Below are 27,622 nucleotides of genomic sequence, written 5' to 3'. Positions count from 1 at the left end.
GAACTTCATTGGTGAATTTACTATGTTGTAGTGGAAACTAGCTGCCTGCCCATTTCTTACCTTGACATTAATGACCTGGGAGGCACGAGTTTTTTTCAGCCAACTTTATATCTGTACTGTCCAGCACAGTTATTGACACAAATTAGGTGTTTGATGAACATTTATTGAATTGAATCAAAGTCTTACTCATTCTCCTTCATCACTAACTTCCTTTACCATCTCCTTACTGACACTTTGGTCCTGACTGTTTTGAAGTACATGGCAGGTATATGGAGCTGGCTTTGTTGGGGTTAAAATGAACTTGCTCAATGGTTACACAATGTTTGGCCTTTGCATCTCCTCTTTTCTCTGATGGAAGGTCTTTACATGGTCATCTCCTCGTCACCTTTTAAGCTCCAGCCCAGGCACCTTCCCTCTGAAGCCTGCCTGGACTTCCCCATGCTGGTAGTTGCTCCACCCTCTCTGCCCCCACACCGGGATGTTTATATCTTTGTATTGGAGCATATACTCTTATTTGTATCCTCACATTTCTGCCTACCCCCCTGGAGTGTGAAGGGAACTTCTGAGGGGATGGAGTGGACTCATTTTTGTGTCCCTAGCATCATGCATGGTAGAGTGTTTGGTCCATGGTGTGTGTTTAGTGTTTCCTAAATGAGGGGCTCTATCCGTCAGGAATACATTCAACTGTGAATAACAAACGAAAGTAAACAAACATTTCTGTGGCTTAAAGCAGGGCTTCTCTTGACATTTTGGGCCAAATAACTCTTTGTTGTGGAAGTCTGTCCGGAGCCTTGTCATATGTATAGCAGCATCCCTGGCTTCTGCCTATTAAGATGCCAATAGCCCCCTACCCCCAAGTTGAGACAATAAAAAAAATCTCCAGATATGGCCAAATGTCCCCTGGGGAGTGAAATTCCCAAATTGGGAACCACTGGCAAATAGGTCTGTTTGTTTCTCACAACAAGAAATTGAGAGGTGAACTATTTTTAATGTTTATTTTTAATGTTACTTTTTAGCTGTTCATTGATGTCATCAGGAACCTGAATATCTTCTGACTTCCTTTTATTCCTTTTACCATCCTTAGTGTCTCATCCTTATAGTCTCATGCTCATAAGGTGGCTGCTGCCTCTCTAGGCACCATGTCTACACTCCAGGCAGGAAGAAAGGGGCAGGAGGAAAGGCTAAGCCAGCACATTTGCCCCACTTTTGTTAGGAAAGAAAACATTTTCCCAGGAGCCCTTTCATGTACCTCCCATTGGCCTGGATTGAGCCACATGACCATTCCTAACTACAAAGAGGGACTTAGAAAGTGGGAACAGGAGCGGGGCTAGGCACATTGTCACCCAAGAAAAACTGGTATTCAGTTAGCCAGGGGATATAAGTGGAAAAGACACTAATTATGCTTATCACAGAAATCTAATGTTTTTTAATTAAATGAGGGAGAGACTAAATAACTAAGGGGCTGAGTGAATTTGAATAAATACTTCCAGTTCAGCACAACCCACTCTTTGCTATTCAGCTTCTTCATCAAGACTGTAGTTTAAGAATTAGCAAGTGCGGAAGTGCCTGCCTGAGTAGAAGCAGGCAAGATACTGAGGACGCTTTCATTCCATTGCCATGGAAAGGCATGTTTGCAGTTTTAAGCGTGCAGCAAATTCTTTCAGCTCTTGCAAAGTGAGCTGAATATCATTAGTTATCACTGTGAAAACTTCAGCTATGAGGACAGGGTTCCTGGCAATCCCTTACAGAGCCCCAAGGTTAGTACTGGCCCATAGGACAGGAGTTGAGAGAAAAATCAGTGTCACAGAAGAATCCAAATATCTGTGACAAGAAAGGCTGAAATCCAAATTTTAATTTTCAAAGAATAAAGCTTCTACTTTTTCCTCTGGGGAGTCAGCAGTTAATAATGAAATATAAAAAATCCAGGTGCTAGGGTGGCCATGCCATGCCTTGCCTCTCGCAGGACATTCTCGGATTTATTTTCACCTATAGCAACACAAGTGAGAGCCTGCCATAAAATAGATCTTAATATACCATTCAGATAAGCTAGTATATCTGCAGCAAAGTGAACAAGGTCCTTAGTTACCTGTAAATCTATTTACATGGCAGTGAGGGACATGTTAAAAGATAATACTTAGGAAGCATAATGGACAGCTTCAGCACTACAAGTAAAATATATTGCATACTTTGAGAACAGTCTCTGCATTTACCTCCCAGGGGCAGCAATTGAGAGGTGGTGTTCTCCGGGCGGGATCTCTAACAACAGCAATCCTTGTATACTGTCATTTTCACCTTCTTTTTGTTGGTTTAATTGAGAGAGTGACTTGCTCACCCTTCCCCAAGTGTGTGTGTGTATGTTGATGATTTTTATGTAGGTGAGACCTTAGATGACTTCTTTACTCTCTTAACTCTTACATTGCCATTGTTATAGTCTTGGTTAGTGCAATAAACAAAAAATAGTTTAAGAGTGCCTCTTATAATACCATTTAAAGACTCTAAGCAACGGCCTGGTCCAACTTTCCCGTTTCACAGATGGGGAGACTGAGGCCAGGGAGATGAAATAGCTTCTCCAGGCGCATCTTTAGCAGGTGGCAGTATCAGTCTTTGCAGGTTGCTATAGACTGAAGAGAATTTCTGTGACCACTTCCCTTCCTCCTTAGCGGGCAAGATGGCTTCAAATTGGCCTTGTCTAAACTGAGGGTCTTCCTAACTTGCCTATGGCTATCAATGATTCAAAATCCCAAACCTCATCCTTTTAAGGTTCTGCCTTTCTCATGGAGCCCACCTATTCAAGTACCAGAAAAATCATTTCTGTAGTTGACAGCTACCCAAATTCAGCCTGAAATTTGAAGTGGTGATTCACAAAGTGATTACAAGAGGTAATATCAGTCACACTGTTCTCTAAAAATACTGAGTGCTGGTAGTAATAATAAGCCCAGGCTGTCTTTCCTGATTCCCTTAATGTCTGTATTGTGGGCAGCCTCAAGACCTAATTCAGTTACAAGGAAGAACCCGTGTAGCAATAGAAACACAGGGAGCAATGGCCACGTATGGAAACAGTGCAAGAAGAAATAACAAAGGAAAACAAAGAGAAAGACAATATGAAGGTGTTTGATAGTATCAGTGCAGTTGGATTGGCCACCAGCTTACTCTATAAAAATCAATGGCTGAAAGAAAACTCCGTCCCTGCTTGGACAATCCTTAAAACAAATGTCAGTGGGACTAACTTATGTTAGATAATGATAGCAATGAGGCAGAGAAAAAAAAGAATGAAGAAAAAAAGAGAATAAGTAGGAAAGTAGAAGGAGAATGTAAGGATACCTCCTGGCACAGAGATAGCAAATGAGTGCCACTTAACTCTCCAACCCCAGCTGCAGATCTGGTCCTCAAAGAGGCACATTTTCTTCAGAGCCCAGATGTGGCTGTGAATTTCCCCCCAACATGGGACTCTAGGGAGCCACTGCCTAGTCCATCAGCAGACCCATACTAGCCATTCCTGTTTTAGTATGCTCTATTCTCTTTATAGTAAATATCTGCTCACCCCTAAGCATGTTGGTGTAGGGATGACTCAGAGGAAAGATTGCTAGCTATTTCTTCATATACATTTGGTTAGAGAAAAAAAAAATAGATTTTTGTCAAAAAAGGAAGGAAAGAAGGGAGAGGGGCATTTACTGGCCATTTACTTATGGCAGGCTTCATGCTAGTGCTTTACAGTATCAACTCACTTAGCATTGGAATGGCCCCAAATCAATGAAATTATTCCAGTTTAATACAGGAGGAAACTGGCTTAAAGTCACACAGATAGTTTGTGGTTGAGTCAGGATAGGAAATGAGTTTGATTTCAAAGCCCATCCCCAAAATATGTAAATGAGACAGTTAAACAAATCCAATATTAATTGAGAAATCAAGCTGTAGAATTCATTCAGAAAAAATATACATTAATAATTTTGTCAGTTGTAAAACAGAATAATCAGTTTAATGTTTAACGTTTTATTATCAATTAATTTGTGAATACACTCAACCTCAATCTCTAATTCCCAGTGCTCTTTTTCTTTAGAAAGCCTCCCTAAAGCTTCTGAGCAGGCATCAGCATCAGAAGTATTTATTAAGTGCCTATTGTGTGTGCGGGGAACTGAATTAGAAGGAATTTACGACCTCAGGACTTTCACTATTTAATATAGATCGTAATAAAAGATCAGAATTAAAAAAGAAAAGAAAAGATATCAGGACAATATATTGTGACTTCTTATTCCAAGGCCCAAATTTAGAGATCTTCCTAAGTATATAATGGCTTTTTTCTTTTTTTGGTAGCAGATGGTGGCCAGCTGTTCTGTCTTTACTGAAGGCCAAACATGAAGGGGAAAAATTAAAATAAAGGGCCTTACGGTAAATCTGAGAAAGAACTTAATAAACTAAATCTGGATTTTTATACACACTAAAGGGAAGTGGGCAATTGGGGGTAATTATCAAATTGTCCAAGGCAAAATAGCTTAGTTCCCTCTTTTATCTACATAGGAGAAAATTATTTATATGGATTGAATTGTTCCAATAATGGTGCTGGGTATCTGAGTAGACAGTCTGGGTGGTCACTGATGTAGATTGAGGGTCCCTCAAGGGATATTCTAAACTAGAAAAGGATTAACACTTTGCCATATAACTGGGGGCATTTCTACTTAGATGCAAGTGATATCAACCAGATTAGTAACTACATGATTCTTTTACCAGGATTTGGGCCCATTGTAATTAAACTATAACAATTTCTTTAATGTTTGAAATTAACTTTTAATTAAAAAATAATGAAAACCATTTCTTCTAAAATGTATTTATTTATTTTTAAATCCTTAACCGAGGATATGTTCATTGGAGAGAGAGAGAGAGAGAGAGAGAGAGAGAGAGAGAGAGAGAGAGAGAGGAAAGGAAAGAGAGAGAGAAAAAAAATCAATTGGTTGCCTTCCATATACACCCTGACGGGGAATCAAACTGCAACTTTTTGGGGAACAGAACAACACTCCAAACAGCTAAGCCACCAGGCTGGGCTCCTCTAAAATGTTTAAATATTACGTATAAGACTAAAGTCTTTCTGCACCCCTAATTTCATTTCCCAGCATCCTGCTCTCATGGCCCCTCTCTAGAATAGCCACTGTTATTCTTTTGGTAGTTTTACCCTTTCAGAATACACACACACACACACACACACACACACACACACACACACACGAAAAAAAAACACACCTTGCTTTTTTAGCTTAACTTGAATCACATTTTGTACCATTTGGCAACTTGCTTTTCTATTTAACAATATGTAGTAGAGATAAATCCATAGCTCTAATACATTCCTTTTAACTCCCTCATTGAAATCAGTGATATTCATTTAGCCGTTCCTCTACTGCAGATATTGACACTGTGTCCAATTGTTTATCATTGCTCAATAAACAAAACATTAAATGTGTTCGAGAATTTCTTAAGAGTGGATTTTGAACAATTGACCTTCCCAAGGGAAAGTAATGTGCTGCCGAAGGTCATTTGGACCTAACAAGGAGAAAAGATGATGGAGAGACATGGGAGCCAGTTTATTTCCCAGCTAGACTGTGTCACTATAGGCGTCACTTCCCTTCCCTGGGATTCTGTTTCTCTCAGTCAGTGGTTCTTCATGCACAGGAATCTCCTGGAGAGCTTGTTAAAACAGATTGCTGAGCCCCACCCCCAGAGTTTCTGATTCAGCAGGGGGGTGTGTGTGTGCAAGTTTCAGGTGCTATTGGTACTGCCAATCCAGAGCCACTGTTCTAGGTGTATGTTGAGGAGAACAGACTGTGAAAAAGATCACTGTTGAGATTCCAAGAGCCCCAATCAGACCATCTAGGCAAATTTTTTAAGTCTCCCAACTTATCCAAGTATAATGACATAACCCAAGACTTGTCGCAGTAACAGTATTCGGTTAATGAGAGAAATCAGTTTTAAAAACCACAGAAGCAATTTTTTAGGCCAAGGGGCAAGTCAGCATAGCATCATTGTTGGAAAGAATCTTAAAAGGTCATTCAGTTCAACTACCTAGCTAAAACTAGAATTGCTTCAGCCACATTCCTGACCTTGTCAATCCACTTACCACTGAACAGTTCCAGAATCTAGGAATTCATTCTTTGGCTCCTGAGGGAGACCATTCCATATTTTTAGATGTCTAATCACAACAATGATCCTCCTAACCTTGACCCAAATCATCATTTAGAAGCTGTTATGCATCCATCCCAGTTCTATCCTCTAGGCTTTAAAGAATAAATCATCTTTCTTCTCTACTTGATGGCAGTCAATTATAATATTTTTCTAAGTCAATGCTTCTCAAACTCTATAGCACATCCAAATCAGCACAGGAGCTTATTAAAATATAGATTTCTACCTCTCATTGCAGAGATTGTGATTCTGTGTCTAGAGTGTGGCCCAGGAATCCACATCTTTTATGAAATCTTCAGGTGGATCTGATGCGGGTGCTCTGCACATGACAGATTAAGAAATTAACAGGGTTCAGGACAAACTTCCCCACAATATGACACCTTGGCACATTGAGTATTTCAGGCTGGAGGAATTTGAGAAATGGCATGTGCAGGAAGGACTTTCTGACCTTCTTCTGAAGCAGATCATAAAATCCTCATGTGAGGGGTGGCTTCCCTCTACCTGAAGGACAAACATCCTGATCTCCAAAGAAAAGGGGACAGAGAGGAATCCGAATGGACAAGTCTTGTAAGTTTCCCCCAGTTAACTATACTTAGCTCATACTTTTTGTTCCATCAGATCTTTCCACAACTCTTTACTTTTCATCAAACCTAGCATGAAAACATTCAGGTTTAATCATTTCTTCTGGTGTTCATTTCCTTACAAACGCTCCTGTGTCACAGATAACTTATATTGAACAAATTTGTATGCTTTTCTCCTGTAAATCTGTCTTTGTCAGGCATCTAATTTTCAGAACAAATCAGTGATCCTAAGAGGCTCAAGGGAAACTTTTTTTCCTACCCTACTAGACTAACCTATTTTTGTTTCTAAACTCAATGCACCCAACAGCTTCATCAGTTCCTCATATAACATGGCTTGAGTTCTGTTCTCTATACTGGTTGCTAAAGACTGTCTGCCAAAAGGCACCCCAAAATATATTCATTACCTCCACCCACCCTGATTATTTATTTATTTTAGAGATTTAGGTCATTTTATTCTGAGACTTTCTTTCAGTTCTAAAATTCTCCTTTTTTATTTATTTTTTGTTTAAAGTATTACATATGTCTCCTTTCCCCTGATTGACCCTCCTTCCCCTGACCACTCCTGAACCCCAGGACAAGCTCCCACCACCCCAGTGCCCATGTCCATCTGATTTATTATTTTTCATTGCACTTATTTCTACCCCAACCAGCACCGGGGATTGAGCCTGCAAACAAAGTACATGCCCTTGACCAGAATTGAACCCACAACCCATGAATCCACAGGCTGACCCTCTAACCACTGATTAAAATTGGCTAGGGCTGCTCCTGAATTTTTGACCCTTGGAAACTATAAAGTGACAAATGTAGGTATTTTTAAGCCATTAATTTTGGAGTAATTGTGATACAGCAATAGAAAATTAATATATCCTAGAGCAGGGGTGGGCAACCTTTTTGTGAGTGTGTGCCAAAACCAGCAAAATCTCTGACTCAAAATTCTTCTGCGTGCCAACCCTAATTTTTTGAGAACATGTTACCCCTACTTGATATCTCTTAAGGTGTACGTATGTGAAGAACCTTGAAGAAATAATAAAATTCATTCAAGCGACAAAAACACAGTATATGATGATGAAAAATACATTTATTTTTTTAATGTATACATGTTATGTAAAATTATTTATTTATCTAAGATGCACCTACACTGAATTTATCTGAAAATAAAAAAGTCGATATTAAGAAAAAAATTGTAAATGGAAGATTATAAGAGAGGGTTTCGCGTGCCAGCAAAAGTTACTGGCGTGCCATGTTTGGCACGCGTGCCAGGGGTTGCCCACCCCTGTCCTAGAACCTTATAGATCCTTCTAGTTTGTGGTTCTATAATTTACATGCAAGAGGAAAGAAACATATGTGTCCATAGATTGCAGATTAGAGTCTGAGCTCTGAGTTAAGAAGACCTCTGTTTCTAACCATCGGTAAGTTAATTTCATCTCTGTACCCAAATTCCCACAAGGGGAATGGGATCTAGATAAATACTTTTTCACTCTTTTGGAGGGAAGAGGAGAAGGAAAATCTGGTCAAATACATTCTGCAAACAAAGTACATGCCCTTGACCAGAATTGAACCCACAACCCATGAATCCACAGGCTGACCCTCTAACCACTGATTCAAATTGGCTAGGGCTAAAGATGATGTGATATATCAATATCTATATCTATCTATGAGTATTTCTCAATTTCTCAGCAATAAAAAAGAAAGAAATCTTGCCATTTGTGACACCCTGGATGGACCCAGAGGGTATTATGCTAAGTGAAATAAGTCAGATAGAGAAAGACAATATCATATATTTCATTTACATGTAGACTCTAAAAAAAAACCCACACAAACCAATAAACAAAACAAAACAGAAACAGACTTGTAGACACAGAGAACAAGCTGATGGTTGCCAAAGAGGAAGTGTTGGGAAAACAGAAAAGAAAAATAAATGCAGGAGGATGTATCTCTAGTTGTCTGTTGCTTTTACTAAGACTATAAACTGCTTTGCCTGTTACACTTTCAAACTCTTGAAGAGCCTACAATAAACATTGTAAGCAGAAAACAAAATAATATTTTTAATAGAGATGGTTGTAAACTGGATATTCACTATTTTGATAGCTTATATGTTATAATAAGATGAAACCTTGGGAAATGTAGCACCTTCTTTAGAGTTCTAAAGCAGGAAAGGTTCTCTTAGGTCTTAGGAGGACCATCAGGAGTTATGTGACTCGTTAACATTGTACGCAACGTGTTGTATTCAGAGCAGTGTTCTAAGAAAGAATGTATTTGACCAGATTTTCCTTCTCCTCTTCCCTCCAAAAGAGTGAAAAAGTATTTATCTGGATCCCATTCCCCTTGTGGGAATTTGGGTACAGAGATGAAATTAACTTACCGATGGTTAGAAACAGAGGTCTTCTTAACTCAGAGCTCAGACTCTAATCTGCAAGGTGAATTTTACTCACAACGGGCAGCTCACGGCAGAACTGATTTTTGCAGTGCTCTCAAGTGCCCAGACCCAAGACAAACCTCTACACTTGTGATTTTGCTGTTATGCATATCTCCTGCCAAAGCCAAGTGGAGAAGCAATGACTGAAGAGTCTGTGCTGATGCCATGACCTGCCTGGATGGGCCTGAACTTGACCCCTGGTTATCCTTCCTCCCCTTAGCTCCACAAGACACCTCCCAGGCTTGGCTAAATGATCTGCTATGGGCCTGCCCACTGTTCCGGGGTTCTGAGAGAGCACTGCCTCCCCTCAAGGTGAAAACACAGACTCAGAGCCTTGGATACATTCCCAGGATTCTGAACGCAAATGTTTCCAGCAAATTCAGCATTATATTCTAACTTGCAAAATGATCTTGTAGCACAAATATAAAGTTAGATGACTCAAGTGCTCATTGGATATGTATATCTACACTAATAAAAGAGAAACATGCAAATTGGTGTCACTCCACTACGCCCACCAGCCAATCAGAGTGACTATGCAAATTAACCCAACAAAGATGGTGGTTAATTTGCATACACAGGTGTGTAGTAAAGACTGAAGGCTCCTGCTGGAGTGAAGACTGAAGACTGAAGACTGAAGAGGCTTGGCTTCTCTGCGGTGGCCAGACCAAAGGCCTGGGTCCTGGGTGCCGGAGGAAAATCGGTGCCAGCAGCCAGGGGAAGGAAGGCCTATTGCGTGAATCTTTGTGCAATGGGCTTCTAGTTTTCCCATAAACAAATATGGGAATCTTTGGCAGGAGGAAGGGACATTTTTTATATTTTGGTGGTTTTTTAAATAAGTAAAAATGGCTCTGTATTTAAAAGTAATTTCAAAAAAACATATCAGCCTTGTCTGAGAAATGGCAGGACAATTTTTGATAAGGAAATTAAATTTATTTTTTATGCTTCCAAGATGTTGAATTTAATTATAGATGGCAGCAAAGAGCAGAGAAAAGATTCTTGAAAGTTTTTAAAAGAAAAACTGAGGCCCTAACCGGTTTGGCTCAGTGGATAGAGCGTCAGCCTGCGGACTGAAGGGTCCCAGGTTCAATTCCGGTCAAGGGCATGTACCTTGGTTGTGGGCACATCCCCAGTAGGGGGTGTGCAGGAGGCAGCTGATCGATGTTTCTAACTCTCTATTCCTCTCCCTTCCTCTCTGTAAAAAATCAATAAAATATTTAAAAAATAAAAATAAACATTTAAAAAAAAAAAAAGAAAAACTGAGATAAAGTTTTTCTAAATGGATAATATATTAGTTATATCTCTTTTTTTTTAATGGGAAAAATAAAGAAAAGGAGAGAGAAAACCCTTTTGTTGGTGTTCTTTGAATCTACCCAGGCAAATGTGTTTTTGGTGATTGTATCAGGAGACCATACCTACTCTACACCTTGAGACAGATGTGTGACTCAGCAGGGTCAGCAGTATTAAGCTATGACCCCTTTTGCTATTTGCTTCAGGTGGACTTTTCAAAGCATAGTCAAACTTTATACAATGGTGTCACCAAACTAAAGGGGTTTGTTCACCTGTGGGTGTCAAAGCCCAATCAAATGTGAACTGGAGCTTCCTGCAAAGAAAGTAAAGGTTTATTTAAGGAAATGGCACCAAACCCAGAGTCACAGGTGAGCTAATACTGTAAGACCTGGCTCTCTGGTAGCCTCTAGGACAGTGATGGCGAACCTTTTGAGCTTGGCATGTCAGCATTTTGAAAAACCCTAAGTTAACTCTGGTGCCGTGTCACATATAGAAATTTTTTGATATTTGCAACCATAGTAAAACAAAGATTTATATTTTTGATATTTATTTTATATATTTAAATGCCATTTAACAAAGAAAAATCAACCAAAAAAATGAGTTCGCGTGTCACCTCTGACACGCGTGTCATAGGTTTGTCATCACTGCTCTAGGGGATGTGTTCTATAGGGGGAAAATCATTAATCTTAGTGACTAAGGGGGTTAGGATCATGGTTAGGGTCATGGTCTCTATTGAATGGTCGGTGCTAGGATAGGGGTAGTTGGTCATTGCATCTGGTCCTGATGTCAGCCATAGCATCACACTGTCTGGTTTCCCAAGGGTGTGATTGGTGGGGTCGTTCCCATTTTCTGGGTGTAGAGCTGAAATACAACTGAGGCCTGGATGTTATCTATAGTTTGACTGAAACTGTGTCACTGTGTTCAGCATGCCTGGGGCTTTGTTCCTAAGATTATTTGATGCTGACCAGAACCCCATTGTCTGAGGGATTAATGATTAAGGGAGTGGACATGCAAGGGAGGGAGGTGAGTGAGGCAAGGTCCTCATAGGCTGGATAAGGCCAGTTTCAATCAAAGGAAAGAAGGCGAAAAGGTCAGATTAAATAAATGAAGTTTTTGCGTGGTTACAATAGGATTACAATTTTTTAAAATTTTTAGATGTTTTTTATTCAAAGGTTCTCAACAGAAAAAACTAACAATCTGATCAAATGTACAGTTCAAAGATGTCTTTTGATGTTTAGCAACAAGTCCTAGGAAAGAAAACTAGAGCATTATTTTGGACCAAACAAGTAAGTTACCACTGGCAAGTTTGTGGCACTAGTAAAACAAAATAAAAATTTAATTCTCTTGATCATATAGATATCTCTATGAAAATCATTTTTTTCCAGTCTGTACAAGGTCTTTCTTCATAAAAAATGTAATGGCTATTTACTAGGTGATGTTTAACTGATTTTCTTTTTTTTTAATATTCAGAGGTTATGCTTTCCAACTCTTACCCAGATGAGTATGACACTTAGTTTGGATATTTCAATCAGCAGATTTCCCCTCCTCTTACAAATTATTTTTATAATAGTAATTCTAACATTTTATATGATGATTTTCACTGGAAGAGCTATCTAAACTTCAGCTTTCTATAAGGATTAATACTTTGGGTTTTCATGCAAAAGATGTCATATATGCATTCAATATGAATTACAAAGCAGTGTTAAAAGGGAAATGCACATAGCAGAAAGTATGAAAGTAGGTAAGAGCCAATAAGCATAAATTGTATATCTTTCACTATCTAGTACATTGTTATCAGTGCTCAAGAATTATTTACTATTAAAAAACAGCATGTCTGCAGGCCCAGAGCAATTCTACTAAACTAAGTGAAATGAAGACTAAAAATACTTTATCTTACTCTTTTATTTTGTAGGTATTATTACTTGGCATTCAGAGCACATCAGACACCTCTTGCTAGCAAAGAGAGTTGTGTTGCTATCTTGGAAAAGTCCAGATTAGATCACTGGGTGCTTGGAAAAACAAAGGTAGTTCTTTCTTTATTGTTCACATTGTCACCTGTGATGCTATATTACATACCTGCGTCTCTTGTCAGTGACATGAATGGCCCTGTAAATTGTGTAGCTTAGCAGATAAGGCCCCAACCTAACAATGATCTTGGCTGGTCTTGGGTCAAGAGTCCCAGGACCTCAAGGACCAGAGGAGGAGGGTGTGCCGCTGGTCGGCATGTCGTCTGAGAGCCGCTTAGCATTTCTAGAATGAGATCTTCAAGTTTATTTTAAAATGCCCCTTTTTTCCAATGCTACTTATTTCAGCACTGCATGCAAATACACCAATCATATTAATGACAATGATGAGTATCTTTTATAGTTTTGTTGATTTTTCATTAGACTCTTGTTGTGTTATTTATCGAATACCCTAATGAACAGTCTCATGGTGTTCAGCTTTTCACTTGGGAGAACATCGCATCCCTGCAGGAGTCCAGGTTTTTATGGCCCCTTCTGAATTGCCATGCAAAGCCAGCCTTAGCCTAAGTGTTGCTGGCAACACTCCTGCTCCTCGGCAGAAATTAGATCCCTGTGGGTCATCTAGGTCCCTGTCCCTGGGAACTTCTGTTGGCTTGGGGTCAGTTCTGATGGGTAGCACCTCCAGTAGAGGCTGTGGGGAAAGAGACTAGAGATTGAGCTGAGAAAAGGGAATTCATGGCAGAAATGAGGCAGGCTTGCAGGATAGTTGGGATCTCCTAAAGCCCTATCAACTTCATCATATGTTTGTATCCATAATCACAGATTGGCTCAGCCTTAGAAGTGGAATTGTATTTGCTTCCAAGAAGTTCATAACATTAGCATAAATCAAGTCACTGTAAACTTTATTTAGATAATGATTTTAATATTTACATGCTGAAATAGAGTGAATATCTGTTTGGAAGCCCATATATAATGCCAAAACTAATGTCTCATTTCAGGTTTTTCTCAAATATTACCATGTTGAGCAGTTAAATTTGCTGCTGCGAGAAGTCATAGGCAGAGTGGTTGTGCTGCAAGCATATGCCAAGGGGTGGCTTGGAGCCAGGAGATACAAAAGAGTCAGAGAGAAGCGAGAGAAGGGGGCCACTGCCATCCAGTCAGGTAAATGGTCCTGAATCTTGGCATTTCATTAAGTACTGGTTCTCAGTGGTTTCTTTTCTTCCTCCCTCCCCTCCTTCCCCTCTTTCTTCCCTTCTACCTTCCTTCCTTGCCTCAGCAAATCTTTATCCAGTGTATCCTACAGGCCGGGGCCTGTGCTAGTTGCTGGGGAAATAGCAATAACAAGAGCGCCATGCTCCCTGACCTCCAGACAACCAAACAGGCTGTCACAACACACTGTGACAAGTGGCAAGACAGCGGCAGTATGAAGTGGACGGAGGTTAAAATCCAAATCACACAGACATGCAGACATGTGTCCCAGCTCCTGGATGACTGACATAATTTATACTTCAGGTCTATTAACAGGTTTTCAGAGTCAGAATTTCTAATACCACTTCAGAAGGCTTTTCTAGCCCAGACAGGGCTTGCAAACCGAGGGCCCTGTCATATGCCCAGCCCAGTCAGTGCCTCTGCATACCTGTGTGTATTTATGTTACAAACAGCATTTGACTCCTGTGTGCTTGGTGAGTGGTTGTGAAAGCCCCAGCCTGTCTTGAACATAGCAGAGCACCTCCTTCGTGCTCTCATAACGTGCTCTCGTAGTGTTCACTCTGGATTTCCTGACCTCGCTCGGCAGCACGGAGAGCTGGGATAGTCTGGGGGAGCACAGAGGAGCGGCAGTCGTGCTCCTGGTGCGCGCCCTAACGCCCCAGGTCTCTGACTAAAGGACTCAGCACAGCGGCGGCGAGTCCCTTCTCTTTCTCTGCATCCATGCATCTTTACCCTCACCCAATGCCAGTGTTGTGCTGCTAATGATTCCCCTTAATTCTCCTCTTTATTATTCTCTCCTTCAACTTTCATGTTTATACCTCCCTTCCAATAACAAAGATGGAGCAGGTCACATGGTTCTGTTTCCCACCCCCAAAGCCTGAAGACAGAGCTTCCTCCATGGGATGGAAGGACAGGGGACCCCCCTCACCTGGGATAGGGGTCCCCAGTCATGCATACATGGAATCCAGAATGTTCTGGAAACTCTGCCTGAATGAAAATAACTCCTCCTCAGAAGCATCTTAGAGGTCAAGCTGAGAGTACAGAGAGGCCCCCCTTCCCCATCCCTGCTCACGTATCTCTGCTGATTTTGTTCAGTGAGGGAGGAGGAGAGGGGTAATAGATTGGAGGAAAACAGCTTATATCAATTCTCTGGCACGTGCTTAAATTAATGTCATTCCTAGCACATGGTTTTATATTTTTAGCCTGGAGAGGATATGATGCTCGGAGGAAATTTAAGAAAATAAGCAACAGAAGGAGTGAGTCTGCTGTTCATATTGAAGCAGGTAATTAAAACATCATTTTCATAGCATCCACTTGGAAATATTCCGTGATTAAGTTCATATGAGTTTAGGAAAGCTGCGAGGTTAATAATTCAGGAGCATTGGCATAGGCGTCAAGAATTCGAGGGCGGGTTTTTTGTGCTGTGTCTGACACACCCCGTGTGTGGCGATGATGAGAATAACCCTTGTGAGCATTTGCTGTGTGCTACACCTGCCTAAGGATGCTCTGAGTAGGTACTCTTAGATTCACTCTATTTCAACAGAGGGGGCAACCAAGGCACAGAGAAGTGAAGTAGCATGTCCAGGATCACACAGCTAGTCAGCGGCAGAGCCAGCACTGGGACACAGGCAGTTTGCATAGAGTTAACTTTGCATACCCGCCAACAGAACAAATCCCTCCCCTCTTGGAGGCACATGGCCCTCATCTGTGAAATGAGAGCAATGGCTAAAAAGGTCAGGAAGGTGCCTTCTAACCTTGGAATTCTCTGACTATGCCAGACCTGTGTCTCGGCATCACACAGGCAGGAATAGCTCAGGAACTTTCCCAGCAGATGGAGTTTTCTTCCCCCAGGCCGTTATGTGCCTAAAGTGGTCTTCTGGATCCATAGGGTGAGCACGAGGTGGCAGCGTGGCCATGGCTACCTGAGCGCTGTGAGCTCTGGTTCCTGGCTCATCAGTCCCCTCCTTGGCTCCCAGGTTACTCTGCTCTTTTGCAAGTGGCAGTATCCACAGTGGCTATTGGGCTGGGTTTCCTCTGTCATTTGAAGCTGTACAAGCCTAATTGAGGAACTGGAAAAAACAGGCCCCAACATGCCAGTAGCTCCCAGAGCTCAAGACATGGGAGACAGAATGAGAATGTGGCCAGTCCAGTGGACTCAGATGTAGGGAGAGGGGTAGGGTTTCAAATAATACCATGACTGAAGCAAATCTTTATATCAAATAGCCCACAACTGTTTCCAGGGGGTCCTTGCCCAGAACCTGGCTCCAGGAATACTCAGAACTCTCTTAGGCCACTGTAGAAGCCAGACTTCTTCATTCCAAACCAAAATATTTGGGAGGAAAGGATGTCATTTAAATGCAAGTGTGTAAACTTTTAACACCATCCCCTAGGACAGCTGTCGGCAAACTGCAGCTCGTGAGCCACATGCGGCTCTTTGGCCCCTTGAGTGTGGCTCTTCCACAAAATACCATGCGTGGGTGTGCATGTACAGTGTGATTGAAACTTCGTGGCCCATGCGCAGAAGTCAGTTTTCGGCCTGGGCAAAACAAGTATACAAGACGAGTGTGGATGGGAGAGTTGGAAGGGGCCGACCTCAGCGAACGTACCTCAATCAGATTGAGGACGTTTTTAGCAAAAGGCCAGCTTAGGAGTACCCTAATTAAGTTAATAACAATGTACCTACCTATATAGTTTAAGTTTAAAAAATTTGGCTCTCAAAAGAAATTTCAATCGTTGTACTGTTGATATTTGGCTCTGTTGACTAATGAGTTTGCCGACAACTGCCCTAGGATTTCTAAGCTCTCCAACTTCAAAGCCTCAGGAGGAGGGATGTGATTCTAGTTGCAATTTAAGAAAGACAATTCAAAGTGCATTTGTTCCTTACTTGCCCACCTCCCACCACACACACACACACACACACACACACACACACACACATACACACTTGGTCCCCCTTAAGAGAGGATACTGGGCTGACTCCTGATCTTGCAGCTTGGCCCTAAGCCCAACATATGTTTTAAAATATAAACTTTGAGCTTATATATTGTTGATCCACTGAATCCAGTATGTAGGATCATAAATCAAATATTCCCTCTCTGAAGATCATATTTGGAGGGCTCCCTGTGTTGGTGCCAAAATGGTACCAGGTGTTAGGCCAGTGGAGTCAGACTGGACCTTGGTTCAGCAACCTCAGTACTTGAGTTCTGGCTAAGAAAGAATTCAGAGCCAAGACTCAAACTATAAGAAAAAGTTTATTTAGAAAGTCACAGAGGTAGAAGAAGTGACCCATAGAAAAAATGCACTCAGGAAACAAGTTACAGAGATAAAAGAAGGCCTCTTGGAGCTTAGGAGAGAGAAACAAGGAGAACTTCCTGGGCCAAAGGGTGAGGAAAAGTGTGGGCGGGCTCAAGGGAGGATCCCAATAGACTACTCACAGCTTTGCAGGTGTATCCCATCTCTCTCCATCCACCATGGAAAAAATCCAACCATGGCTTCTGCAGGGCCAAGGCAAAGGTCAATGCCCACAGTTTCTGCTTCCTAGTCCTTGGGAGCCCACACAGTCTGTCTCACGCCCCAGGTCACATGTTCCTGGGCAGGAGAGAACAGGAACCAACAGGGCAAGTGTGGGTCCCAAGAAAGAGAAAGAGCTTTTTTGTTCTCCTGGGGTTTTAACCAGGAACTTTTTAAAACTAGCCAATTAACTTTCCAAGTTTTTGTGGGCTTCTGATGGGTTCAATGATCTCTTTCCTAGTTAGACCAACAGGCCTCTAGAGTCAAGCACCTCTCCGTGCTCCATTTTGAGTTTACCGGGCATGTCCTTGTCTCCCCCTGCTTCCCTCTCCCACACAATCAATCAGGTACCCGAGAGGGGGAGGAGGAGTATGAATCCCCTTGGAGGGACAATGCTGCGATTCCCTGGGTTGTGAAGCTGTAGCTTCCTGGTGAAACAAACAGGCATCATGTCCCATACCCTTTGCTTCCTTTCCCTCATTAATATCGAGTGTTTTATGGTAACAGTTTCAGGTTCATGGTCTCTACTGATTGGCCAGTGTCAGGGCAGAGGGTCATTTGTCAATGCAGCTGATCTTGTTTTTCTTTTTTTAAAATACGTTTTTATTGATTTCACAGAGAGGAAGGGAGAGGGAAAGAGAGATAGAAACATCAATGATGAAAGAGAATCATCCATTGGGTGCCTCCTGCACATATCCCACTGGGGATTGAGCCCACAACCCAGACATGTGCCCTGACCAGGAATATAACCGTGACCTCTTGGTCCATGGGTTGACACTCAACCACTGAGCCACACTGGGCAATGCAGCTGGTCCTGATGTCAGCCATGGAATCGCTTATCTGTTTTTGCTGCTTTTCTGGGCCTGGAGCTGAAACACAACTGAGGCCTAGATGTTATCCCTAGAGGTTAATGCTTAGGGAGTAGTGCGTGTTAGGAATGCTCTTCACTGATGTCATGGGAATAAAACAGACGCTTGAAACTTCTGCAGAAGAGTGCAGTGCCCCAGCAACAATATGGCAGGCAAGCACAAAGAAGGGGAAGCCTATTCTCCTTTTTATCTCTGACGTGTCACTGCGCCATACCCTGATTGGCTTAAGGGTGTGGTTTCACAATCTGGCCTGAATGTCTAACCTGAGGAGGGTGGAGCAACAGGGCGGGGGCAGTTTCAAATGCCTGCCAGGAAGTGGTGCAAAACTATCTTTGTCTCCTACAGTAAGGAAGCCTGAGTGGATTTGAGTACAAAATTAAAGGTTATAAAAAGGAAATGGAGTTAATCTATACTAATAATAGAGGAATATGCTATTGTCTGGGATGCTATCACAGTAACAGTAACGACCAAACAGCAGGCTGCGAGGGGCGACAAGACCAGCAGAGGAGTTAGTGAGGGATGACCAAACTATTGAACAGCAGGCTGCATGGGGCAACCAAGCTGGCAGGGGGGTTAGTGAGGGATGACCAAACAACTGAACAGTAGGCTGCATGGGGGACCAGGCCTGCAGGAGGGGGCAGTTGGGGGTGACCAGGCTGGCAGGGGGGGCAGTTAGGGGCAATCAGGCCGGCAGGCAGAGGCGGTTAGGGGTGATCAGGCTGGTGGGGGAGGGGGTGCAGTTAGGGGTGATCAGGCAGGCAGGCAGGTGAGCAGTTAGGAGCCAGTGGTGCCGGATTGTGAGAGAGATGTCCGACTGCCGGTTTAGGCCCGATCCTGACCTAAACCGGCAGTTGGACATCCCCCAAGTGGTCCTGGATTGGAGAGGGTGCAGGCTGGGCTGAGGGAACCCTCTCCTCCATGCACGAATTTTGTGCACTGGGCCTCTAGTATCTAAACTATGATTTTGATAGAAAAGACTTTCTAATTCTTATGTGTGCAAAGGCCCGCTTGGGAGTCACATGAGGCCACTCTTCAGCCCCTTGTTCCTCCTCCAAGGGGGTCTATCTCAGAACTAGCAATATGCCAAGGGAGGAAAAGTCAGGGGAGGATCCAAACCACATGACCAGCGATATGAAAGGTCAAGGGGTCTAAACCGCATGACCAGCCATATGCTAGGGAGGAAAGGTCATCCTGGGGGTTAGGTCCTTGTTTTCTCAGTTTTGCCCCTTCGATACCCACCCAGGGCTTACCACCCTGGTGACCTTCTGTACCTGGCCCATTGCCCTTGCTTTGCTCACGTCTGCTAACTGCCTACCACACCTATTTGCATTCTGTTATTGCCAAGTGAACACTGCATACAAAGTCAAGTCTCTGTCACCGTGGTATCAGCACAGTCATGATTACATTACTTCAGTGCAGCACCTGCAGGAGGGGTACCATGGAAGGATAATTTTGTTTTGTGGAATCAGAGAGAACACATTTCTTTAAGGGGCTTCCTTCCTTCCTGTCTTTCCTTTCCTTTTTTTTTTTTTTTAGGTTTTGCAAACATCCCCCTTCCTTAACCTGGTAGCCAGTGTTCCCACTTATCAAGTGGCTTCAGGATTTTCCATGAATGTAGCCTGCAGAGGCTCAGACAGGCACAGAGACTCAAGGATGGCACTAATCTCAACTCTTCTTCTTGGAAGTAGAGTGTGGCAGCCAGAGAGCAAATGCAGACGGTGTCTCTTTGCCTTTCACCATGAACAGGAATTGAGGTGCTGGTGTTGTGTTAGCAGAAATGATTCATGGGCAGAGTAACAACATTTGCTATTTTACGGGCAGTTTATTTTTACTTGAGAATGTTTTCCTTATCTTCAGATTTGAAGCACAGTTGTGTTTATCTAAAAGGAGAAACAATTATTCCAACTGCTCTACTCTGGAGCATGTTCTTTTCTTCCCAAATGTAATCCTCTCATTACAAGCTCCTCTTCCTGCAACAAGGACATTTCCGAGTAGAACAGGCCCCTGACATGGCAAAAGCAGTTATCTCCATCATCTATATAATAGAAGCCTAAGCGACCGTTAGGGCAGAACGACCAGAACAACTGATTGCTATGATGCGCACTGACCACCAGGGGGCAGACTCTGAATGCAGGAGCTGCCCCTGGTGATCAGTGCACTCCCACAGCGGGAATGCTGCTCAGCCAGAAGTTGGGCTCACAGCTGGCAAGCACAGCAGCAGTGGCAGGAGCCTCTCCCACCTCTGCAGCAGCGCTAAGGAGCAGCGAGCCAAGCAGTAAGGAGCCTGCCACTAAGGAACAGCAACCCGAGCGGTAAGGAGCGAGCAGGTGGGTGGTAAGGAGCAAGGGATCTCAGATTGCAAGAGGGATGTCCAACTGCTGGCTTAGGCCTGATCCTAAGCCGGCAGGCAGACATCCCCCAAGGAGTACCAGACTGTGAGCAGGCAGATATCCCCTGACAGGTCCTGGACTGTGAGGACTGCGAGGAGAAAGAAAATTAATACCTAGGTGCATTACAGGGAAACTACAAAAAAAAAAAAGGCAGAGAACATCTTAAAAGTAGTCAGAAGAAAACCGGCAGGTGGACATTTCTCAAGTGGTCCCGGACTGCAAGAGGGCTCAGACCGGGCTTTGAGCGCCCCTCTCCCCCGCCACTGCACAAATTTTGTGCACTGGGCCTCTAGTATATAATAAAAGGCTGATATGCAAATTGACCAAACTGCAGAACGACTGGTTGCTATGATGCACACTGACCACCAGGGGGCAGATGCTCAACGCAGGTGGTCAGTGCGCTCCCACAGGGGGAGCACTGCTCAGCCAAAAGCCAGGCTCATGGCTGGTGAGTGCAGCAGTGGTGGTGGGAACCTCTCCTGCCTCTGTGGCAGTACTAAAGATGTTCAACGGCTTAGGCCCACTCCCCGTCGGACATCCCCCAAGGGCTCCCAGACTGTGAGAGAGTGCAGGCTGGGCTTAGGGACCCCCCAAGTGCACAAATTTCGTGCACCAGGCCTCTAGTATGTATATATAATTGATTTCAAAGAGGATGGGAGAGAGAGTAACATCAATGATAAGAATCATTGATCAGCTGCCTCCTGCATGCCCCACATTGGGGATCAAGCTGCAACCCGGGCATGCGCCCTGACTAGGAATTGAACCGTGATCTCCTGGTTCATAGGTCAACACTCAACCACTGAGCCACGCTGGCCGGGCAGATTCTCTTACTTTTGAAGCCTGCAGGAAGTGGCTGGGGATGTTGTCATAGTACACCTTTTTCTGGTGTGTTCTAAGGTTATTCTCAAATTTATTATTTTTTCAACAAACCATTTTATTTGAAATTTTGATTCTGTGGAACACGCTTGTTTGCATTTCAAGTTCTGGCACATAGTCTTTGTTAATGGTGTTGCTAAGATATGTTATGTACTTTTAAAAGCAGCCCTTGAAATTTAGGAAGCATTTGGCCTACATGTTACTACAGAGCATATTGAAATTTGTTTTCCTTTCATCTCCTTCCCAATAAAAGCAGCCGCACACGGCTTATCCCTTTAGCTTCCTCAGAACTTCCTTTCAGAATTCCCGATCTATTACGGCACATTCACATACCAGAAACAAGATGCCTTTTCATGCTGTCAACCTTTTTCATCTGAAATGTAAATTAATTCTTGCTGGTATGCCTGACAGAGATCAAAGTCAGGCATTAACCTTCTTGGGCTTTCTGGGGAATCCATCCCCAGGACCCGGCTGCCACTGTAGCGGCCAGTGTCCCTGTGATGGGGCCCTCCTCCAGGCAGCCCTTGGTGTAGGAGCCACTATTTCAAAGACTCAGAGTTCTTTTGTAAACCATCTCATTATCACTTTAAATTAGGTGAGAAGTGATCTGCCTGGCCAATGTGTGTGTGTGTGTGTGTGTGTGTGTGTGTGTGTGTGTGTGTGTGAGAGAGAGAGAGAGAGAGAGAGAGAGAGAGAGGGAGAGAGAGAGAGAGAGAATGAGAGAGGGGGACACACACTGCTGCTTGTATTAACCGTGGGCCCTTTGCTCGGATTCCTGGAGCTTGCTGAAGTGGTTCTGACAGCCAGTGATCTCCGTGTGATAGAGGGAGGGACTGGGCTCCAGATTGGCAACCTCTCCCCTTGCTCAGTGGGTCACTTCTTGCCTGTCAGTCTTTGAGGTAGGCCGCATTTACATTTTCAAAATAAACAGATGCCTTACAAATACAAGAGCCGGTGGTCTAGAGATCTCTGCGGGCCCAAACAGTTCATCAGCCAGTGATCAAATGCTGGAAGAGAAAGCAAGCGGAAAACATACCCTAGGCACAGGCACATACATTTCCTATGTGTATAGCACTGCGCTGCAACAGAGGGCCTTTATGAGAGCTGGGGGTCTCGGGGAGGGAGAGCTGAGGATCCCAAGCCAAAGTATACTTTATAGTTTATCAGTCTCCTTATGAGGGTGGCGGGCACAGAGGGGAGGGGAGAGGTCCCAGAGGGGTAGCAACTTTGGATGCCATCTTGGTGAGAAGTGGCATGTTGTATTTTTATTGTTGGTTAATGGTGATAACAGGCTTTTACCATAGGAAAAATGTTTTCCTTTAAACTCCGAAGAATTAAAAGTATACACCTTTAAATCAGAAAAATAAGATTGTACATTTTAGTGTACAATAGTTTAAGTAAGAATTAATGGATATAGCCGAAACCAGTTTGGCTCAGTGGATAGAGCGTCGGCCTGCGGACTGAAAGGTCCCAGGTTCGATTCCGGTCAAGGGCATGTACCTGGGTTGTGGGCATAGCCCCAGTGGGGAGTGTGCAGGAGGCAGCTGATCGATGTTTCTCTCTCATCGATGTTTCTAACTCTCTATCTCTCTCCCTTCCTCTCTGTAAAAAATCAATAAAATATATTTAAAAAAAAAAAAAGAATTAATGGATATATTATTCCATTACTAATCTACTTTTAAAAATGAACTCAAGTTTCAGAAAGTGGATATAACTAGATTTATTCAGGTAAAAATGCATCCATTCCTCAGTAAATACTATCAAAACAAACAACCTGTGGGGAATTTTTAAAAGAGCTACAATGTCTCTTCTTTAACTTTTCCAAAGTACTGGCTTTAAAACTGCCTTTCTAGTTCCAGATTCATTTTTTAAATGAGGGCAAAGTGGTGGACCTGCCCCTCTCAGAGGAAATGCCTGGAGGAGGTGACAGTGGAGCCCTAGGGGCTGGGAACAGAATTTCAAAGAGTGTCTTCTCAGAGGAAGGAGGAGCAGGCTCTTCCTTCGTTCTTCCTCCCTCCCCCCCCCCCCCCAACCACCAGCACCCCAGGAGCAGAAGGAGCCCATTGGTTTACAGAACATGTTCATTGATTGCTTCAGTGCTGTGGACACTGTTGTTTTCTCTTCCTCTCTGTCCTCTGATCAACTTCTACTTACTCTCCAACTGGGCCTTTTCAACAACACAGATGTTCTCAGAAGATAACAATAGCACTATAAAAACGATGGCCATTCTCCTTCTGATGCCCTTCGGGGGAAAGTGCTTTTCAGAGTGTCAGCTACGACTCTGCCAAGGCTGAGAGCGCCTTTCAGGAGCCTGTGAACAGGCATTTTAAACTGGCTGCAGCTGGAACCGCTGGGCGCTTCATGTGACGCCAGCCATAGGAGTTGCTTTAAATGCTGGTTCCCAGGGAGAAAGCAAGCTCTAGCACCCTGGGGCACAATTTCTGATGGCAACTTAGAGGCTATTTAACTTCTTCTAGAAGCCTGGCCTGCAGGATGAGAGAATGAGATTTTTAGTGTTTAAAACTGCCTGAACTTTTAAACCTCTTTCAGTGCAAGGCCTCCTTCTAGCCTTTTCTAACTTTAAAGGCCGGTGCCTTTAGCACATTGGGGGCTTGGCAATGACTAGCTAGGTAGTTGCAGCAATTTCCCAGAACTACATTTCCAGGAATATCCCGAGGTATGCAGAGCAACTATATTTTAAATTAGAAAATTAATTTCTTTCATTTTCTTATTCAGCTACTATTTGCTAAGCACCTACTTTATGCTGGGGCTACCATGATGAACAATGGGACTTAATCTGAGGCTTTAAATTTTCCATCTCCAATATAGACGGCTATAAAACATGCGTTCCCTCAAAGGGGTACTTTGCATAAATCAGACACTCTAGATTATGTCAACACTCATTGGAAAAGAGTCTCTAAAATGCCAGTGCAAAATAAAGAGTTGAAATCATTATAAAGTATAGCTGAGGATATGCATTGAAGTAACCCATGCTTCTCAATGATCATGGTAGATTCTTTTCATTCTGACGAAGCTGTGCATCAGCAGATCGTTGATCACAAACCAAACAGTAGAGGGAGGTCAAGGGAATGTACCATGAGGGAAAAGGTCCACAATGAACAAACAGAAGAAAAACAAGTGTGCCCTCTGTCATGCCCTCTATCACTTCTTTCTGAGTCTCTATTTGTCATTCTGCCTCTATCTCACTGTTTCTCCACTCATTTCATTTCTCTGTCTTAGAAAGATTCCTCATCATTTCATGCAAAAGCTTAATTTCTCAAAATGCGAGAGAAGACAGGTTCCAAACTTTTCCTGGTCATCAGGCAGAAGCCAGCTGCCTGTCCTTTGCTGGCGTGGTAGGCCATATCCATGCAAGAAGGAAGAAACAGCCAAGGAAATGAATTAGCTGGTGCCCTGGGCTTGGGACGAGTTGTAAACTGCAAACTAGCTCCACTGTCTCCTAAACTTTTAACAGAAAACAGGGTTTCCTTCAGGCTTATGCAAGGGGTCCTGCTCATCCACTCACACACTGCCTGGGTTTCTCTAACTCTAAAGAGCTGTGGCTGATTGGAGGAGGAAAATGTTTGGAACTTGGAACAAGTACCTCAGGAAAACATGCCTTGTCTGTGAATGGCTTAGAGAAAGTGGCTTATAGCTGAGCAAAGGCCTGGCCTGTGGCTTCAAGGTTCTGTCAAGAAATGGACTCTGCCCAACCCCGGTGGGACGCACACACTAGAATTCTTGCCATGAAATGACTTGGAAGGCAGAGGAGTGTCTTTTGCTGTGAAATCAAATTATTGCCCCTGTTAGAAGGAAACCCCCGGGTACTGTTCATCTGGTGCACAGAGAGGAAGCTGAGAAGCCATCATGGACTTGAGGTCTGCGGAGGCCTGTCATACTGACATGGCATGGAAATGTGCTTAAGGCGCTGGCACCCCCAGGACTTAGATTAAAATTCCAGAGATTCTTCAATTTGGAACAAATTTCTCCATGATAGACCTCATGCGGAGCTCCAAACCTGGCTGCAAAGAGGTGGTGTGCGAAATGGTACCTTTACCACCTCAACATTGAGTGGGGCAACATTATTATGGTCAACAACATACCCAAGCGGCCTCTACTTTTCAAGTTTTTTAAAATATAAAATCATAAAATGTGCACATTTTATGGCCTTTATTAGTTATTTATCCACATAATAAAGAAACATTTACAGAAAAAATTAACTGTGCTCTGGCAAGATGATCAAATTCCCCTTCCCCCCACACCTTAAAAGTCTCCTGTGTATAGGCAGATTTTGTTTTCTGCTTTAACAGATGAAACAGAAATTTAAATAACTTGTTTCCCCTTATGGGTTGTGTGAGTTTAAGAATTGTTATCAGAGTCTTCATCTGAGTCTTCACCCAATGCTTTTTCAGTCAACCATCTTCTTTTATTGGCTTCCATCTGGAATATGGCACATGGACATAGGGTACCAGTCAAAGCATTGGGAAGAGTTTTACATATCATACTAAGCATGGACTTCGCAGTCAAAACAATTGACTTTAAATCCTGGCTATGCCACCATTTGTCTGGTTTAGGGAAAATTACTTCTAAGCCTGTTTTCTCAACTATAAAATGGGACTCATTAAGGCCTAATTCTCAGGACTAATCTTGAAGATGATGGCAGAAGAGATATGCAAAGCCGCCTGCCCAGTACCCACACAGGGCAGATATTAACTAAATGCTAGTTCCTTTTCTGCATTCCCTTTCTAAATATGTACTTCACTGGGAAAAAGAAGTCAATCTTGTAGGATGAGCATAATGATGTTATAACTTCACAAAGATGAAACTATTTCTCTCATTTTCAGAGAAAAAAATTTTACCTGCCAAGTCTCAAATGCAGTTGCAATAAAATCTTCATAAAAAGAATTTTCCAAATATTAATTTATGCTTATTTGACAGGGAAAAATTCAAATGCAATAATGGCATGTGAAAGATTTCAGGTAGTTTTGTTTTTGTTTTTCGGAAAGAGCTGTGCTGAGAACTTGATTCATTTGTGTAGATACATTTTTCAATGACTACAAAATTATTAAGACTTAGGTGGTACGCTGCTGACATCACATTTTCCACTCACTTGTTAGAGGCCCTTCTGCAACCTGTCCTGTAGATGAGCAAGTCCCCTCCTCACCCCTTCCACGAAGTCAGAACTTCTAAAATCCAGGAGCTAAACATCACCCAGATTTTCTGCCTGCTCGTGTGGAAAGCAAGTCGCCTCTCAGATGTCCGAAGAGTTGGAAGACCTCGGTGTGCCTATCACGTTTAACCCACAGTGACGGGTGATTGGCAGCATACGAGCTGAGCGACAGCCCTTTGGCTGGGAGTTCAAACTCCAACACGAGGAGCCATGGCAGGATCACGGCTTGATTGGCTGTGGCCAGGACGTCTGAATTGCCGAGCACAGAGGCGGAGGCAGAGGTGACAGCTGGTAGCCATTCTCCTCAATAAAGTTGTGACGGTTGAGATGTCTAAGCAACCAGATCCTGCTAATTTCACAGACTTTGAGCCAAGTGCTTAGTGTCAAAACCAGCTATGGTCAATGATGCACATGGCTGTGAAGGGTCCCTCGTCCACAGCAAGGTCTCCCCACAGACTCTCCCCGGTGGGTTAGAAGCAATTGGATCCTGCTTTCCAGCATCTCTCCAGTTTGAGGAGAAACTCAGACAGTTTGATAAAATTGGATGAACACATACAGTCAGGTAACCCCCCTCCACAATCAAGAACAAGAAAAGTCCTCATGCCCTTTTTTGTCATTCATCCCTCTTCCCCCCACCCTCACCTCCTGGTGACCACTAATGAGTTTTCTGCTCCTATAGTTTTGCCTTTTCCAAAATGTCATATAAATGGAGTCATATAGTATGCAGACTTTTCCATCTGGCTTCTTTCACTTAACATATTGCTTTTGAGATTCATTGGTGTTGTTGCATTTATCAGTTTATTCTTTTTCATTGCTGAGCAGAATTCCAGTGAATGGCGCGGTACCACAGTTTTGTCCATATAACAGTTAAAGGACATTTGTTCCCAGTCCTTGCTGATTATGAATAAAGCTGCTATAGACATTCACATCTTTATCTTTTTCAGAAAAACTTATAGAAAATGAGATAACTTTGCTTTATAAGAAACCAGAGCTGTATGAGCAATTTACACTTATTATTCAAAGCCTTTTCACTCACCTTATTTCTATATTTACCATAGTATCCTTGAGAACGAGGCTAGGGATCTTACCTCCCTGCAGTCCAGACTGCCCAACTCCTGATCAGCTGTCCTTCCCCTGAAACATTTTCTGAACATCCTGTCTGTGCAGAATACTCTGCTAGATGCT

General features: G+C 43.0%; 1 protein-coding gene across 1 annotated transcript in view; it reads left to right on the top strand.

The window, feature by feature from the left end:
- The window catches only part of MYO3B (myosin IIIB), a 351,164-nt gene that overhangs the window by 214,775 nt on the left and 108,767 nt on the right, over positions 1-27,622 (top strand). Inside the window, exons 26-28 of the mRNA XM_036319661.1 lie at positions 12,362-12,473; positions 13,412-13,574; positions 14,825-14,905. Coding sequence (XP_036175554.1) covers positions 12,362-12,473; positions 13,412-13,574; positions 14,825-14,905 — 356 coding nt within the window. The remainder of the gene's footprint in view (positions 1-12,361; positions 12,474-13,411; positions 13,575-14,824; positions 14,906-27,622) is intronic.

This window comes from Myotis myotis, unplaced genomic scaffold, assembly GCF_014108235.1.
Source record: "Myotis myotis isolate mMyoMyo1 unplaced genomic scaffold, mMyoMyo1.p scaffold_m19_p_8, whole genome shotgun sequence".
NCBI lineage: Eukaryota > Metazoa > Chordata > Mammalia > Chiroptera > Vespertilionidae > Myotis > Myotis myotis.
The sequence above is the reverse complement of the archived record's forward strand: the minus strand, read 5'-3'. Positions and strand labels throughout refer to the sequence as shown.